The sequence below is a fragment of the Drosophila teissieri genome, chromosome 2R (assembly GCF_016746235.2).
Source record: "Drosophila teissieri strain GT53w chromosome 2R, Prin_Dtei_1.1, whole genome shotgun sequence".
NCBI classification, from domain to species: Eukaryota; Metazoa; Arthropoda; class Insecta; order Diptera; family Drosophilidae; genus Drosophila; species Drosophila teissieri.
The window spans coordinates 19,076,867-19,095,670 of NC_053030.1; the positions used below are offsets into that span (position 1 = coordinate 19,076,867).

Here is an 18,804-nt window from a genome sequence, read left to right on the forward strand (position 1 = left end):
CAATATTTTTCAACCAATATTTCACAGAATATAGTTCAATTACTACTCTTTAATGTACAATAATCAGAAATAAATTTACTTTCACCGTACGCCCAAAAAAAATCTGTAAAAACCTTTTTTTTTCTCCCTTTAAAACCCTACCCCTGTATGGCAGCACTGCCATACAACGGGAAAAAGTTGACACGCCGGCGTGGCAACGCTGTGCGTCGATTTACGTTACTGGAAAGTCGATTCTTATCGATGGTAAACAACATCGACGGTTTACGAAAATTAGCATTCGCCTGATAAGCAAGTGGAGCACTACGGCTACCAGATATAACGCCATGCTATAAACGCTCCGCGGGCACGTTTTCGTCAGCCCCAGCTACAAACAGGCCAACTTCAGTCGGGGGCAGTAAACAGGCAGAAAAAAAAACAGCAACAGAGAAAAAGCTCCACCTCGAAAAACGCAACAATGTTTGCCACACTGAAAAACAAAATCAAGGAGGAAACGGGCGATGATGTGGTCCAATCGGCCAATCCACGTTATCCCGGCAACAACAACAACAATTACCGGCTACGTAGTCGCCGCGTTAGCATTAATTCCAACTCGGCTGATGATGTGGGCGGTGGCGGATTCTATAATGAGGTAAACGAAGCTAAAAAAAACACTCTATTTGTGTATACTTATATAAAAAACGGATAAACAAACACCTCTACTCTCTTTGCAGTCGGAGCAACTGTGCCAGCTGCGGAGTCAGTGTAACGAGCTCACCACGAAGCTGTCCACCGTCACGCAGGGATTGCAGCAGCTGCAGGAGGAGAAAACCCGTGTGGACAAGACCAACGAGATTCTGCTAGAGAGTGTGCGTGTGGCCCAGACCCAGAAGGACATCTACTGCGAGGAGCAGGAGAAGATCCAGAATCTGCAGCAAATCGAGATTGACAAGCTGAAGAATCTGCTTAGCTTTCGAGAGCAGGAGTCAGTGGATCGCATGGGTCTCATGCGCCAGCAGACCCAGCAAATCGAGTCCTTGAGCGAGGAACTAGAACGGCTGCGTCCCATTGAGTCCGTGGCCGAAGATCTTCGCGACGAACTAGAGCAACTGCGACATTCCACACAACAGGAGAAGAACCTGCTGACCACCACATTGGCGGCGGTACAGGAGGAGAACCGCCACCTCAAGAAGCGCATGAAGATCGTCGAAGAGTCGCGACTCGAGTCCCTGGGTAAACTGAACTCCGAGCAACAAGTGCAAGCCCTCATCCGGGAACATAAACTTCTGGAGCAGCACTTGGAGGAGGCCCATCTGCAGTTGTCGGACATCAAAGGCTCTTGGAGTGGCCAGAATCTGGCGCTGGAAACCCAAGTTAGTCGTCTATCAAAGCAAGTGGCCGAAGAGACCACCGAAAAGCGAAAGGCCCTTAAATCCCGCGACGATGCCATTGAAAGCCGAAAACAGGTTTCATTCGAACTCGAAAAGGCCAAAGATGAAATAAAGCAGCGGGACGATAAGGTCAGTTACATGGCAATAACTAAGTGCCTATACTTATGCACTTAAATTGCAGGTCAAGCTGCTGGAGGAGGAAATCGATGAACTTAGTGTGACCCTGAAAGAGTGCCGAGAGGAGAACGAGCAGCAAATCCTCTTTGAGCACAACAAATCTGTGAGTATGCCTCCCGATTCTGACGATTTCCATTGGGACTTTTAACACTAATTTACTCTACAATGCAGTACTAACTCTAACAATTAAGTTCCTGGTTTACCTGGAATTTTCCAACCACACCTATTATGTAGTTATTTGATTGTAATTTTTTTCCTTTTCGCATTAAACTGATTTAATCGTTGGCAAACTTTTTGGTAAACTTTTTCCTTCAATAATGCACGCATATATGTTTATCCTCAATATCCCAAATGCTTGATGGAGATTTTGTAAACCAATAAACCGAATGTTCTCAGCAAAATCTGGAAACAGAGGTAAAAGATCTCAAGACTCGCCTCACGGCAGCGGATGAAAGGTTCAGCGAGTACTCCTCGAATGCCGAGCAGGTGGCCCAAAAGCTACGCGCTCAAGTGACTGAAAAGCAGGAGCAACTGGACGAAACCATAATGCAACTGGAAATCGAACGAGAGGAGAAAATGACAGCAATACTTCGCAATGCGGAAATCGCCCAGAGCGAAGACATTTTACGGCAGCAGTTGCGCTTGGAACGCAGCGAGGCCTCTGACCTCCAGGATAGGAATAATCAACTGGAAAGGGATATATCCGAGGCACGGCAAACCTTGCAACAGGTCAGCTCCACAGCGCAGGATAATGCCCACAAGTTGACCGAATTCGAAGGAGTTCAGCTGGAGATAATCGAAAAGAATAAGGTAAGATTTGTTGTGCACGTTGTTTGCTAAATATTATTAACCAATTATTTGTCCAGACAATAAAAACACTGAATCAGCGTTTGATTGACTTGAAAAAAACCGTGCAAAAGGAACTACGCAGTGCGCAGATATCCACAGACAGTGAATCTCATTCGACAACGACACCAGGTCACAGAATCTCCAGCTCATCTCTGGAAGCCTTTTCAACTGGAGACAAGGGAAATTGCGTCATAATGGACGAAGTTAATTTTCAATATTTGAAGCATGTAATTGTTAAGTTCTTGACCAGTCGCGAGGTATACAATTTAATCCTTTTTCTGCATAATTATCTGAATATCATACATATTTCTTTAGGTGGAAGCTCGCCACCTTGTACGTGCCGTATCCACTTTACTTCAATTAACATCCGAGGAGGAAAAACTGCTGCACGACACGTTGAATTGGAAGATGAGTTGGTTTGGCATGAAACCAACTTAAGTACCCACTGCAATACATTACATTTGTACTCTAGTCTATAGTCAATTCATAACGTTCGTGTAATATGTACATACCAATTGCATACGCAGCACTGTGTTATTTTGTTTACCAACAACATTCCATTTTGTTACATAGTATTTATTTCTACCGTTGTGATTTTTATAATAAACTAACATTTATGTAAAAATATTGGTTTTTTATTTATTAAATCCTATTCATCTGTCCTTTGTGTTGCATTGCGTTTTTGAATAACTACCCCATATCAAATTCCATAATCCATATCAAATTGTATAAAAAACGTATTTACTTTTGTAGAAAGTGTGTATGATACGTATATTTTACCTTACACGATATTAACTTCCACTCTACATTCCCAGGTGGCGCCATCTAGCCGTGCAAGTTTGATAATTTAAAAGTCCATTAATAAAAGTCAATATTTAATTTGTTTAAAAATACTGCATTTTACATTTAAAAATATGGTTTGTTACATTTTACGTTCACTAAAATTAACTATAAATATGAATTTACTTCAATTTGTTTATTGCAAAGACCTACGTCGTATGAATAACTAACTATTCTTTTGTATTATCTATGAATAAATGATATAGGAGAATTAAAGATTAAACAAAAAACACACGTATTAATGAGGCACTTTTTGGTGTTTATAACAATTAAGAAGACAGTTGAATTAGTCGCATATTCGTCAATATTGCTTCGTAATATAGTTATCTATTTACACTTTTAAACTAATTATTAAACTAAGTCTAGGTGTTAAATGCATTTAAATCAAAATTGCGTACTTAGGTTTTAATCAATTGTGAATTTTCTGTCAGGTTTCGGAAAATTTGGCACACGGAATTTTAAAAGACTCACTTATCGAATATTACATCGTTTAGACCTAAGGTAATTGCTAATAATCTGCAGTCTATTGTTGCGTATGGTAGCTGCAAAGCATTGTACTGCAATCTATTTCGGGCTATCTGGCAAAATGAAACTTAACGAGATCGAATAAGTCCTTCGGGCATGGACGCTCTCTCTAAGCTATGATTAAAATTAGTTAAAGCCTTAAATGACCAATTAAACTCACATACATATTTACAAATCAGTTGTAGCAATTAGAATTGGGAAAATAAAAATAATCATTAAACGAAAAGCTTTGCAAAGAAGTGATATGTTGATCCTCCTCTCAATTTACATGTAACTCTCAAAATGTTACGTAAATCCCCGACTGGGCGACTGCACAGGTGATGGCGGGGGCGGCAGCGGCGAGAAGTACGTGGAGCTGCGCGATGACGGCGATGGCGGGCAGGAGGACTCCGGCACAATGCGCACATCGCTGTGGTAATGGGAGCGTGGTGTCGGCGGCGGCGGATACGGCTCACTATCGTAGCCATATTGCAAGCAGGCGGCCGCCGAACTGGAAGAATGCTTTGTGGCTCCCCCATTACTGTTATTGCTGTTCGATTTGCTCGTATAATTCGAGTCAGACTCATCACAAATGTCCGTGGAGCAGGGTGTGGGTGGTGGAGGCTGATTGATGATCTTGTAGTGCCTGTACGGACGACGCGATCTGGTTGCCGGCGACGGTGGCGGATTGATCGGATACGCCACCATACTGCTACCATTCGTTGTTGAACTCGAGGCGCCTGTGATATGATTGCGATCGTAGGAGTTCATACTATTGCGCGAGTTCAGAGTAGACATGCGTACTGCATCCGCCACGGAAGCGATTTTGGAAACCCTTTGAGATTTGCTCAGCGTCGAGGGCGACAATGGATCAGTGGCCTGATCATCTTTCGGCTCCGTTCGACTCTTTCCGATCCGCGTGCGGCAAAACTGCAGCAAATAGACAATCGAAAATATGGTGATCATAGTAGCGCCAATCAAAATCATAAAGGCACGTTTGTCGGTAGCAGGAGCCATGCGGCGCTGCAGGCAGATATCCGAGGACTCATCGGCTCCGTCGGCGCAGTTCTCCCAACCATCACAGAGCAAGGCGGCCGAGATGCAGAGCTAAAAGATTTTAAAATCAGTTAAAACAATTCAAATGTTGTTGGTGAATGAGAATGATACCTTATTAATGGGACACTGGAACTCCCCTGGCCGCTTGCAACAATCCGCTTCATCATGACCGTTGGCACAGTTTGTGGTGCCATCGCACACCAGCGACTTGTCGATGCACTCGCCCGACTGACAGCTGAACTGATCTGCCCGGCAAGTGGGACAACCCACCTCGTCTGACTTGTCCGGACAGTCCTTCTGTCCGTCACAGCGCCAGGAGGCGGGGATGCAGTCTTTGTTCACGTCACTGATTCCCGATACGGGAGCCGCGCATGTAAAGTGATCCGGACCACAGGCGGGGAATGCGCCGCAGTTCTCCTTGTCCTCCAGCAGCATAAGATGCTTTGGGCAGGAGCAGACGTCGCGGGTTCGAGCAATTCCCTCGCCGCTGGCAATGCAGATGTGGGAGCACTTGGTTCGGCTGTGCATGCACGTGTGGTTTCGCAGCACTTTCGGATCCGGCGTCCAAACGGCCCGGATGTCGGTGATCTGAGGTAGGCGCTGCAGTTCAGCAGATCGTCGTTCGCCATTGACTGTGATCCGCTCCACACCGGTTTTGTCATCCAGCCAGTAGACAAAGCCACCCAAGGCGGCGATGTTGATCACTTGCGAAATGTGCATAGAAACAAGTGTTTTTCTAGGTTAAAAAAAAACACATAAATTAATTCCAAAATGTGTACAATTCCCTTTCAAACGTACTTGTTCTTCCCGTTGATGTCAATGGCATCGATCCGCTTGCCATGCGCATAGTAAATCATATCGGACTGCTGATCCAAAGCTAAGGCAGTTACTCCCTCCAGTTTGTAGGCCAGCTCCACGCGCTCGTTGCCATCAACTCGGGCACGTATTATGGCCTGATGGCTACCTACATCTGTCCAGAAGAGCAGGCGCTTCATGGCATGCACTGCAATGTTGCGAGGCTTCTCTGAATCTCCCGTGTCGATGACGCCAACGGATTCGCCCAGGAAACTTAAATCGAACAAAATTATTAAACCCTATTCTTTACTCTAATGGGTCTATTAAATATTTACCTAGTAACGTTGATACTGTTGGACTGGGAGCAAGTCCAGAAGAGCAGGCGTCCAATTATGTCGATGGCCAGGTCAAAAGGCTGACCGGAATTAGCCAATAAGCTGACTTTTGTTCCATTAGCAAGTGATCGTTTGATGCTGTGACTCCTGCCCTCAATCTATGTTTGTAGTTGTGCAATAGTTTAAAATTTTCCTTAAATAAGATTATCTTTAAGCTTACCCAATAAATGTGATGAGTGATGGGATCATAGTCCACAGCACGAATATTCTTGCCAGAGACGGGCAGTGGAATGTTTGGACAATCCGTGGTGTTCGGTAGCAATCGCCCGAAGCTGTTCCGCTGGCTGAAGATGATGTAGTTTCTGGGGGGAATACACGAGACGCCGTCCTTGGCCAACTGGTAGTGGGTGGGGCAGGCGCAGGTCATGCCGCGTCTTCCGGGCTGAGACAAGCAGAGATGTGAACAACCTCCATTGTTCACCTTGCACGGATTAACACCTGTCTGGCGCTTGTCGTTGAACACCAGCAGCGAGGTAATGTACGTCATGCCCGAGTGCACCAGGCTGCGGTTCTGTCCCGTGGTCTTGTGCACTCGCTCGATGTCCCCAGTGTTCCAGTCGCTCCAGTACACATAGTCCTGGTACAAGGACACCGCATAGGGCTCATCCATATCGCTGCCAACCAGAATCTGCCGCCTCTTACCATCCCAATCAGCACTTTCGATTTTAGCTGGTCGCGATTGGGTGGCCCAGTACAGACGTCTTGTCTCCTGGTCGAAGGTTAGACCGGCGGCATGATTGGCACCCGCCACGATGGTCTGCAAGTCAGATCCGTCCATGGCAGCTCTGCGTATTGAGTCTGTTGGCGATTCCGTCCAGTACATATATCCGCGTCGCGGTTCCAGGACCAGGGAACGTGGCTCCTCCACTCCTTTCCAGAGGAGCACCCGTCGACTGCTGCCATCTAAGCGAGCCACTTCAATGCGACGCGCTTCTGCATCTGACCAGTAAATATTATTGGCCAACCAATCGACGGCGATGCCATCGGGACCAATCAGACCGGAGTCCACAATCCGCTGAACGTACGAGCCATTCAAAAAGGCGCGGAAAATGCATTTGCTCTTCTGATCTGTCCAGTAAATCCTTCGTTCAGCCACCGAAACATCCAGGGCATGTGCGTCCCGCACATCCTTGAACGGAATCCTCTCGTCGTTGTGGTTGCCCTCATTGTACTCGATAGAAATGCGACCAATGTGCTCCTGGCGCGAGAACAAAAGAAATGCAGCTGGCACCACACAAGTTCGCTTGTCGTTGGCCAGCTCGTAGTCAATGGCACACCGGCAGACATAATCCCTGGGACGATTCAAGCAGAGATGCGAGCATCCTCCATTCCGCACCGCACAAGCATTCTGCCCCCTCACTTCCCGCAAACGTGTCACCTTTAGTCCCATCAAATCTGGATACTGATCAACAACCACTATCCGATTGTTGCCCGTAATCTTGTGGGCGCGATCTATCGAGCGACGCTGCCAGTCCGTCCAGTATAGGTAGTCATCCAGGATGCTCAGGCCAAACAGATGCTTCAGATTGTCGCTGATTACCACTCGTCGCCCAGAGCCATCCATGTTGGCCACCTCGATTTTGTCCGTCTTGCCATCGCACCAGTATATGGCCTTGGCCTCAATATCCAAGGCAATGCCATTGGGCCAGCCCAGATTCTCGGAGACCAGAACTACACGCTCGGATCCATCCAGAGAAGCACGCTCCACCTTGGGCTTGCGCTCGTTCCAGTCGCTCCAGAACATCCAGCCCAGCGAGGGAGCCACTGCAATGGCTCTCGGCTCCTCCAAATGCTCATAGATCAACACTTTTCTCGCCGTACCGTCTAGGCGGCACACCTCAATTCGATCCGTCACCGTGTCCGTCCAGTAGAGATTGCGAGCCAGCCAATCCAGTGCCAAGCCATCGGGATGCCTGACCTCGGAGGTCACAAAGTCGGTCACTCCGGTGCCATCGGCATGAGCTCGTTTGATCGTGTACGTCTCCACATCGGACCAATAGATATGCTCCTCCACTGGATCGTAATCGATGGCTATGGCGTACTTTACCTTCCCCAAAGGCAGCGGGAATATGGTGTAATCGGGTGAATCCAGGGATATCTTACTAATCTGCGTTCGCTGCACAATGAACATCATCTCTTGAGACCCATTGGCACAGGTATTTGCAGAGATTAGCTTCACTCCGGTGGGACAGGCGCAACTAAATCCCTGCGAGTTTGTAGCCAGCAGGCAGAGATGTGAGCAATTGCCATTGTTGTGAGCACAGGGATTATCCTCATAAGGCTGTAGTGAGGGATCCCATGCTCTGACAGAGTTCGGTGCCTTGGGCGTGTCTATGAGCTCCTTTAGTTCGAGGGTTTGCAGGTCCAGTGCATTCAGGGAGCCCCTCTGCCAATCCGTCCAGTACAAACGGTCATCGAAGAAGGTCAAACTAAAGGGATACTTCAGGTTGTTGACTATCGTGCGCCGACTGCTTCCATCCAATCTCATCACGTCGATGAAATGGTGCTTGCCATCTGTCCAGTAGATGAGCTCGTTCTTTAGGTCCACCGCCAACCCGTTGGGCCAGAACACATGCTCCTTGACCAAAGTCATGCGGGACAGTGGATCCCCGTCCATGCTGGCTCGCTCAATCTTCGGGTACTCGCCCCAATCCGTCCAGATGAGCAATTTGCGTGCGGGAACCACGGCCACCGCACGCGGCTGATCCAGATCCGTCCAGAACAGCACCTTCTGGTAGCGACCATCCAGCGTGGCCACCTCGATGCGGTTCTTTTCGCCATCCGTCCAGTAGATCTTGTCCGTATACCAGTCGATGGCCAGGCCCTCGGGCTTGTCCAGACCCGTGGATATCACAGTTTGCTTGGGCGCCCGCAACAGCGGCTGCAGTGCCGAGGAGTTGGTCTGCGCACACTCGATGATCTCCCGGCCGGAATCCGTCCAGCAGACCAGGTTCTTGGCGTAGTAGAAATCGATGGCCATCGCCTCGGCCAGATCCCTAACGATCACATCGATCTGGGGTCCGCCCGTGGGCCTCGTGATGTTCGCCACCTGGATGTCGTGGCGCGTGGTGAAGAGCAGGGTGGCCGGCGTATTGACGAACGCGCTGGCTGGCGAGCTGGCTATCAGGGATGAGGAGCTGGGCATGTGAACTGCAAGTAAATGGGAGAATAAAAACCGGGTTAGTGGGAAGCTAATGCAATATTTACATTTTTAACGGATTATGAAGCTATGCATAAGCATTGTTCGCACAATTATTTTAAAGAACTTATAGCTTACTGTAGCGTTTCGGTTTAGGGGAATTCTAAGCAACTTTTAATTAACAAATGCAATATGCAAGCAATCGCAGGGGGTGAAGTGGCAGTGGCACCAAGTTTTAAATAAGCAACAAGGTTCGCCGGCTCGAGTGGTTAACAATATGGCAGAGCCGGAATTGTTGCCGTAGTAAATGGTAAATGCAATCGCAACTATACGCCCAGGCAGGTCTTTGTTAACCATTTATGTGCATGTGGATATGGATGTGGTTGTGGATGTGCCTAACCATGGGCACATGTGAGTGAGTGAGTGACTGAGTGGGTGGGTGGCTGCAGCACTCCAAGCTTCTGTTCGCTGCAGCGCTGATCTAATTGCGTATGAATAAGCTCATGGAGGTGCACCATGTGGAACAAAATTCAGCCAGCTGCCTACTGCGCTGCCACTGAAATAATTTGCTCGTGGACTGCGTAACTTTAATTAAAATTTGCCTTATACCAGTGGTAGTGTTCTGCAGCAACAATTTTAAAGCCTATTAAAACTTAATTATAGGTTTGGCTTGCGAGATTTGTTAATAATATAAAACGACCCCTTAAAAAATTGAATATTTACTTTAGATACCCGCATTGAATATTTTATTCAAGTATATTCAAGTATCTGCACTAGACCATTTTGGAGAGAGATCCACTTTCAGTTGCAAAATGTTGACCCACAAGGCAAACGGGAGCTGCGCGGGATGCGATGCCCCCGAATCCCCCGATCCCCTCCATCAACCTTCCATCCGAGCTGCCAGCGCGTCAGGCATTTGCAATATTTATGCAACCAGGCGGAGGAGCAGAGCAGCGGGCTCTCGAGTAATCCATCAAGCATCGTGGGCTTTTGGCGCATGGGTATGGGTATGGGGGCAACTCCAACTGGCGTGGAGGACCGAAAACAAAAATGGTGACATTTTGCAAAGTGGGTTGGTTGCTTGCTTGGTTGCCTGCTCATACGCCATCAAGCGTACACACACGCCCACTTTTCCGCACAGCCCCATTCCGGCCATCGCCTGGTAGTTGGCCCCGGGTGGAGCAACAGGATTTGTGTGCCAAGTGTGCAAATGCAACAATATTTGCATACATCCGTACAGCGACCGTATGTATATGCATATGCATATGCATATGTACTATTTATGCGAGTGGGCAAGTGTTTGCCTAGCTGTTCTGGAATTGTTCGATAATAGTGCTAATGCGGCAATCCTATATCATTATGTTATGCTCGAATGTAATGTGCACCGTAATCCCTGGATGCTGACAATGGAAATGCGTTGCGGCTAGATGACGCTGCTGTTCGGGGGATCCGCACGGCACTTAACTGCAAATCCTACAATATTATTCACATTTTTTATGCTCCTCCGCAGACGGCAGTGAAGCGTTAAGAAATCAACATCATTACCAACAAAAACAAAAACAAAAATACAAAAACAGAAACAGAAACGGAAAAAAAAACATCATCAACATCTACAGCAGCAGGAGCAACAAAAACAACATCAGCAGACATGCTCATCAAGTCGAGTACCAAGCCATGAAGCGAAGTCCCCCAAACAACCATCTCTTATTCCTCTGCACCAAGCGAAAAAGTATAGAAAAAATTCCAACTCGAATATGGTTTCCCAAAGGAAATAATCCAAGTCCCTGTTCTGTAGCCCCTAAAGAAGCTTACAAGCTGCAGCATGCCAAACGCTTTTCCAGCTTAAAAGATACATTTCTTCGGATGATAGGGCTACAAAAGGAATCACTTTTATGTTGGATGGCTGTTAAATCGGTTGATAAAGCCCTGGAAATAGCCAAGTCCATAAAGGTATTTCCTTGTATTTTATTGGCTTGGCTTTTTGAAATAGCATTCTGTATAATGCGCACTTTTTCGTGCAGTGCAGGCACACACACTCGACCGAAATTGAAATGCAGACGCAGCCGGAGATGGAGATGGAACCGTGGCGTAACCCGTTGATTCCTCCTGCCTGCACTTCATTCAAACTTGGGAAAATATTTTAATTATTAATGTATACAACTGGGTTCGGGTCGGGACAAGAGGCTCCAGTGGGAGCAGGAGTGCCAGTCGGATCCCAGATCCCATCTCCCAGATGCCAGATGGGAATGGAAGCGGGCGATGGGAAGCCAGGAGCAGCCAAGGGTATTGAAATGGGCAACGGATGCTCATGTGAATGATGCGGCTTGACGATTGGCACCGCCTCTGCCTTCCGCCCTCCAATGGCTTGTGGCAAAATGGCATAATTCGGATGACCGAGTCGACAATTTGAACGCCACGGCAGCACATGGCGACCCCCATGGTCCAGGTGAGTTGGCTCCACCACTGGCACCACTGCCACCAGCACCCAGCAGGCAGCAACAACTGCACTTAAATGCTAAATGAGTGCAAGTGCTGTTATTGTTAGCCAACTGGAGCGGGGCGGGATCTCGGGAAACTCAGCGAATCCGGCGGATAGTGGGCATCGGGGATGTGGTGCTGGTTGGGATGTAGTGCAGTAAACTTTAAGTGAGCACTGCAGGAGGAGGAGGATGAGTGCAAGAAGAGTGGTGCAAGAGCAGGATGCTGCCACTCCATCCGCATCCCCGCACTGGCAACACTTGAGTCCTGCTGCCACCGAAATGGGTGGCAGCTAGCCGCACTAGTTGCAACGGAAGTTGCAGCTATTTAAATGTGTTGAAGAGTCTGGCCCGGCTAAATAGGCAGCCGGCAGAATGGCAGAACAGTTCACCAGTTGGCTGCCAGGATGCCAGGATGCCGGGATGCCGGGCATCCATCTAGTCAACCATCCGTACGGTATGCCACTGCTCATGCCACTGCTCACTGCTCCTCCATCGCTGTGGTTTTTGTTCCTCGCATTTTGCATGCGCTCATTGTTGTACTTGTTGTTGGCTAAGGACGAAGTGCACCGAGGACTTTGAGGCTACACTGGGGGAATACCTAATCAGGTACCTACAGCATCTTTAAAAAGATACCAGTGGTATATGCAGATTAAAATACATGCAATTGCTTAAGGTGACTTTAGTGAAGCAGGTGCGATTTCATGATGATTTCCATGAAGAATCGTGTTCGATTAAATCTTTAGTAATTTCTCTGTTATTATGCTAATCATCGGTTCATGATAAAGTGCTGTAATATTAAAGATAATCAATTATTATAGTCGCATCCCCGATTTCTTGCACTGCGCTGTAGGGACTCATTGCCACGCTCCATAATTAATTTCGCCCATGAATAATTTTTAATTAAATGTGCAAGAGCAGAAGGCAAAAAACCGCACTAAAATAGCATTGAAGGGAGCAATGTGCCCTGGTTTTTGTCATAGCCTTTTTTTTCCCAACTACCAAACTAAAGAGAGAGAGCTGGGTAGCTGGGAATTCTGCATGGCATTCATAATCAAATTGAACAAAATAAACAAAAATAAATAAACCACGACAGCTATCTTGCAACTCAAAGTGAGCAGATGCCGTTGTCAGTCTGCCAAGCCACATCGAAAGTCCCATTGAAAGTCACTGCCACATCATCCAGCCAGCATCCGGGAGTCGCGAAATGCGGCTACTTAAGGTAACAAAGTTTTCAAGAGCCCCTGATGAGGAGGAACTGTACGTGCATAAACGAGGCTGTTATCAACTGTCGTCCATTAGGCGTTCGCCACAACTCACATCGCACATCTCACATCTCAACATGCATCATGCTGGAAGTTGGATGCTGGATGTTGGATGTTGGATGTTGGATGCTGAAGTGCCGGCTGAATGCTCAATAAATTATATATGTAACATGCTTTTTATCAATTACTCGCACCTTCACAAGCAGCCAGACGACAGACGACAAGCTGCAGCAATGTCCATGGCAAATTGCGGGACAAAACGTGAAGTTGGATACGAGATGGTGAGCAGGCAAAGAGTTGAGGCCGGCCCATGACGACCAGGGCAAAACCAGGGAAAGACCAGACCTGGCCAGACGACGTTGCCAACGTGCTGACTCTGGGACTGGTACTGTGAAAACTTCGTTGGCAGCAAATGCAATTCCAGCGAGTAAATGGAGACGGCAGCTATCCGAGTCCAAAGGCGTTAACAACTGTGGCAGCGAAAAGGGAGCTGGCCAGCTCTGGGCTCCTGAAACTTTTCCATTAGGTTCGCCCTGCCTCCGTTTTCAGGGCACAGTCAAGCCTCTACAGCGCGAACTTGCTCTGGACATTTGGTAAATGTGATGTTCAGATTTCTAAACTTAAATAAGGAATTACATTAGATATCTCATATCAGATTAGATTAGATATCTTCGATTTAAAATGAAACATATATTCTTGAAATTATTTGTATTAATTTAGCATTTGGAAAACATTTCTTTTAGTGTATTTGTCGAGATTTCATCGTACAAGCAGGGCACTTTTCTCGGGGAAGTAAGCTTTTATTTAATTTTATAATTACAAGACTCTAGCCCATCATTTGCATCGCAGTCTGCTGGCTTTTTTCCACATCCTCAATCACTGAGCCAGCTGCATAATATTCACAACTTATTCATTGTTTCGTCAATCAGGCGTTGACATGCCAGTTCCGCCCTAATGGCCAACAAACTGAGCAACAGGAGAAGCACTCGGAGCACTGGAAAAGACGAGACGAGGAGGAAACATCGAAGGCAAAAGCGCAGGCGAAGGCGAAGGAGGAGCACCTGCCACGAAAGCCAGCCAAAGTTATTCAAGCAAAACTCCTCGAACACACAAAAAAGCCCAAGCCAAAGCCAGAACCAAAACCAAAGCCGAACAAAGCCAACGAAAGAAAGCAATTTTGTGAAAATTTAAGATGTGTTACGGGCAAACTTTGGCCTCCATCCCAACCATCATCTCCATCTCCATCTACATCCCCATCTCCATCTCCATCTCCATCCACTCTGCTCCCAGCTCCGTGTTCTGTGCATTTTACATACAACACGATGGAAACATGAGAACAACAAGCCCACGAAAAAAGGTAAAGAGATAAAAATGCGCAGATACCAGAGGAGACGACCACGTCTGGGATCCAAACAGCCCAGCCAAGCCAAGCCGAGGAAACCAACCATCGGGACCCAGGAGTTCACTCATTTAAATTATCAACACGAAGAGGGAAGCAGGAATGGATGCAAGATGTTCTAGAGGAGCGGAGAATCCTCCAGCGAATCCACTTAACTTCAAGTTAACACATATGCTTGGTTGCCTGCGTACGATAATAATAATCATGGTCCCCATGATCACCTTGATGATGAAGCTCCTTCCCACTGCTCCCGATGATGATGAAGTTTGCCTGGCTGCCTTGTTTTTTCGTCATTCTCCTTTTCGCTTTCCAGTTTGCCAGTTTGCCAAATTGTTAATGGTTATCAAGGACGAGATGGGACCTCTCTCTCCTTTGCCTGCAACCTGAGATCCCAGCCGAAATTGCGAACCTTTTTGCTTTGCTGCTGGTGTTCACATCGCATTTTTTACTTCATTGCTTGGTCGGAATATGCAGATTGAGCTGATTTGGCTTTCAGCTTACGTGGGACTACCTAACTTCCAGCTTAACATTAAAGGGATTTTCTTGAGCTTAACACAATACTGTCGAATGGTATTGTTGATATAAAAGACAAGCAACTGTGTTTTACATCATGGCTAAGCCTGCTGGCTTTAAATGCTTTTCAATTATTTCGTAATCCATTTTCTTTTAGAAAATAATTTCCATTTTATTATCTCTCTTTTAATTAAATTGCACAATAGATGCTCGTGACAACCCTGAATGATAGCCAAAAGGGCTGTCAGAAAAGTGAACAACAACCCTGGTTAATCTGGCTACAGCATCCCTGACAGCTTTAAATTAAAACCAAAACCACTGACACGAAAATGTTCACACACCTACTTAAAATGTAATCGCCGCGTGCTGCGGAAATGAGCGGGGTGATCCAGAGGAGGAGGAGTTGGTCGAATCTGATGAGGATGTGGATGAGGGATGTGGCTGAGGCTGCGGGGTGCCTGTCTCTGCTCACCCGATATGACAACTGGCCATTAACGTTAAAATAAATACGCTGCGATGGCCCCGGCAACGCCAATTGCCAACTAAAAGACTGGAACCTGGACGGATGGCAGCGCGACCATAATGATTGTGTTGCTGAACGATGGAGGGGAGGAATGGGTTCGGTGGGCAAATGGATGAAGCGATGGAGCGTTGAATGAGAAAAATCAACAAACCACAAATCGCATGAAGCCGGCGACGGATGCGGGAAAAATGCTAAATAATCTCGGTGGTGGCGCAAAAAACACACCAAAATGGAAATCAGCTTCTCCTGGCCCGATAATGTGCATGGAAAATTGCGAGTAGCCAGCAGCATGGCGAATTTTGATGGCATGTCCACTGAAGCGAGCCGGAGGAACGGACCAACGGACAAACGGACCAATGGACAAACGGACACATGGACATACGGACAAGCGTGGCAACAGCCAACTTAAAATGCATTAAAACTCGGCTCGCAGCATTAACATTTAAAAAGTTAAACACAAACATGACTGCCTGGCCTGCATCCGGAACCACATCCACATCCTCATCAGAGTTCGTTGAGGCAGTTAACAAGCTGGCAGCCACTACTTGATCAAAACAACATTAAAACGACGGGGCAAACTGCGAATAATAAGCACTTGTATACGAACTTTAATCTTATGCTTGAGTTCCTCAAAATCACATTATTCTGATTGCGTTTCATGCGGCACTCTATGCTCTGCTGGTTTTTATTTTGTTCAATTAATTTAATGCTAGAAATCTGAAAAGCTCCAATTAATATAAAACCGTATTCGTTCTCATGCTCTTTTCTTGAGTAAAATCATAGGAGCGTTGCTGAATTATTATCGAACCCAGCGGCTACAGTTTGGACCGCCTGCCCGCCAAGCTCAGGATGGCATTAAAATTTATGCCAAAAACAACAGAGTCCGCAGAGAACCCGGAAAGGCAGCTCCTCATAATAAACGCTGGCCAAAGCTGATGGATGCATCTGCAGCTCAGATCATCAGGCCAGCCCAGCTCGTTGAAAATTGCCCACAGCCCGATGCTCAGATGCTTCGATGCTCCTCCACTCCAGTCCTTTGCCCACTTATCGGGCAAACATCATCAACTCCAAACTGCAAACTCCACTCCACGCGAAACAAAACGAAGTGCGAGTATATAGTAGAGCACTCCGTGGATGCAGCTGTGGACTGGAGCTATACAGCTATACAGCTACAGCTACAGCTACATCTATAGCCGGCAGTCGAAGCCAAAAGTGGAAATTGCAATTGTGCCCGAAAAGGGGCCGAGAGCATTTTGCTCAGCCATTGCCATTGTTTTGCTGCTCCTTCTGGCCGGGCCTCATGTTTTATTTAAAATCCTCAACATTATATTACAATGGGCGGTGGACGGATGCGACGATCTTTCCATTTGCTTGATGGAATGGAGCATTTAAATATTATGCAGATGGATATGGCTGTTCAACCCCAAGACCGAATTTCTTCATCCATCTGAATCCGGGTGTGTGTGTGTATAATGCAAAGCATAACCATCACGAACAAAGCAGCAGAAGACGTGCCCAACCAAATAAAATACTGAGGAAAAAAATGAAGTCATGAACTTTATTTTCTCTCAACTCGTTAGCATCAACACCCATTTTCCCCGCCCCCAACCAGCAAATCCCCTGCGAAACGCCATTAACTCTCACAGCATGCAATTTGCACGTTCGGAAGGGAAAGACTTGCCAAAACTCAACTCGTTCGCGCTTCGGGGGAGCAGCCAAAAGAAGAAGCTGGCCAGGCCAAAGCTGCACCGAAAAAAATAGTTCGTGAACTTCCAATTTGTATTTCAAAGGCTTATAGTACGAGAAAACCAAATGTCTAGGATCAAACGGATGCTGTATTAAAGTTTTCTGGGATTTTCTGTGCTTCTTTAGAGGTCTGTGAAATCCTCGAAAGCAAACGCATTCTTTCTGTGTGCAGCTCCAGAGCTGCAGCAACAAAAAGCATTCCCCAAATTGGTGCCACACAGAAAGAGATAGCTGGCTGACAAAAGAAAGAGACAGAGGGGGTGGAGTGAGAGGAGAGGCAAAGCAGAAGCGTTGTGGTAGGAATCGTGCCAAAACTGTTGAAAATGTTGCACAAACGATTTGGTTTGTTATCTTTTCCAAACGGAAAACGTGCTGTGCCCCCCAACAGAAAACAGAAAACAGCAAACGGAAAAAACACACCAGCAGCAAGACGACACAACATGGAAAAAGGCGCAGACATGCAGCAGCAGCAGCAGCGGCAGCAACCTCTGTGCCACAAAGATGCTGGGATGCTGTTGCAGTTGCACGGCGAGGGAGGAGCATGGTTTGGAGGCCAGAACAAGGTACATCTATCAGCGAAATCGGGGGCGGAGAAGTTACTCTACTCGTTTTTATTCGAGAATATTTCCTCAGCTCATTGGTTAGTCGCCCGAGGGTTAAGAGGGCCAAAGACACTCGAGAGGGCCAAAGAGCTCTTTGAAGGAGCTTCGGCTCTGGAAATGACAGTGGCCCAAAAGCAAATCGGCGTCGTTAGCCTGCTCCATGTGCAGGAGGTGGAGGTGGAGGTGGTGGCTTCACTATATTTGAGGTGTGGAGAGGTCAGTTGCTGCTGCTTTGCACTGGCAAAGAAGTCTGCCAACCGTCCATCAGCATCAGGCCCCTGGGCCATAGAAATTTGCATCAATTTCAAGTCGGGGAAGACGAACTTCAATTCCAACAAGAGGCACTCAGTGCTGCTTGGCCTGTCGAAGAACTGTTATGGCTTGTAAGTGGTCGATCAACTGCGCCAATTATCTTTTTGAGCAGGAACTAATATCTTGGATAACTGCCTCAAGCTGTTTGCGGATATCATTTTGTTTTAGCCACTGCCAACTGCAACTTATTTAGTTGAGTAGACTAGTAGGAATAGTTAGGGTAATCCTATTTCGTCCTGTTCCCTTCAGTGTCACAACTTTCGTTTGACCCACTTAAAATGAAGTCTTTCCCACACGAAACCCATTTTTAATGCAATTAGGTTGCCAACAAGTTTTAATGAAAATCTGGCTAAAAGTTTCAAATATTCTAGCTTGCCACTGTACAGTTTAATTAAAGCTTAAAGTTATAATTCTTGTGCACGAAATGAAATTGCTGATTTTGTGATGATTTGGCGTTGAAAAAATGCATTGTACTTGAAGCGCTTAGACGTAAGCACTTCCTAATTAAATACTTGTGCCAAATACGTGACAACGATGGGCAGAGGACGAAGTGCAAGCGCAGCTTCTGCATCTGCTCCTGCAGCCGAAGGATACAAGCCTAGTCAGCGTATAAAGCGCTGCATCATTATCAGCAATGGCAGGATGTGCAGGATATGCAGGGTTGCTGCTTGGTTGGTTGGCTTGCTGGGCTGCGAAGGGGTTGAGCTGTCGAGGAAACACTGTACCCACATGTCAGCAGCCAGAAAGCTGGCGGGGAATGGGTCTGACAAGCACATGACCATGCTCAATGTTTCTGTTCTGCTCTGCTCTGTTCTGTTCGGTTGTGTTCCCATGGCTGTGGCGCA

General features: G+C 46.9%; 2 protein-coding genes across 3 annotated transcripts in view; one reads left to right on the top strand and one right to left on the bottom strand.

Moving 5' to 3' along the window:
• The first annotated feature begins 211 nt into the window (after positions 1-211).
• LOC122613256 (golgin subfamily A member 1-like) lies at positions 212-3,018 on the top strand. Its single transcript, XM_043787349.1, has 6 exons — positions 212-628; positions 711-1,496; positions 1,549-1,647; positions 1,941-2,354; positions 2,411-2,650; positions 2,709-3,018. The coding sequence occupies exons 1-6, from the start codon at positions 455-457 to the stop codon at positions 2,829-2,831; spliced, it is 1,836 nt and encodes a 611-aa protein (XP_043643284.1). The 5' UTR covers positions 212-454; the 3' UTR covers positions 2,832-3,018.
• Positions 3,019-3,444: 426 nt separating this feature from the next.
• Positions 3,445-18,804, bottom strand: part of LOC122612942 (low-density lipoprotein receptor-related protein 6-like) — a 32,023-nt gene continuing 16,663 nt past the window's right edge. For both annotated transcript variants that reach the window (XM_043786860.1, XM_043786861.1), the window contains exons 3-7: positions 6,144-9,133; positions 5,924-6,081; positions 5,592-5,861; positions 4,905-5,529; positions 3,445-4,844 (exon numbers count right to left, since the gene is read on the bottom strand). In XM_043786860.1, the coding sequence (XP_043642795.1) occupies positions 4,044-4,844; positions 4,905-5,529; positions 5,592-5,861; positions 5,924-6,081; positions 6,144-9,133 (4,844 nt within the window). In that variant the 3' untranslated portion in view covers positions 3,445-4,043. The remainder of the gene's footprint in view (positions 4,845-4,904; positions 5,530-5,591; positions 5,862-5,923; positions 6,082-6,143; positions 9,134-18,804) is intronic.

Coding starts and splice junctions, on each gene's coding strand:
- LOC122613256 (XM_043787349.1), top strand. CDS start 455: ATGTTTGCCACACTGAAAAACAAAATCAAGGAGGAAACGGGCGATGAT. Junction 2,355..2,410: donor AGATAATCGAAAAGAATAAG/GTAAGATTTGTT, acceptor TTATTTGTCCAG/ACAATAAAAACACTGAATCA. Junction 2,651..2,708: donor AGTTCTTGACCAGTCGCGAG/GTATACAATTTA, acceptor ATATTTCTTTAG/GTGGAAGCTCGCCACCTTGT.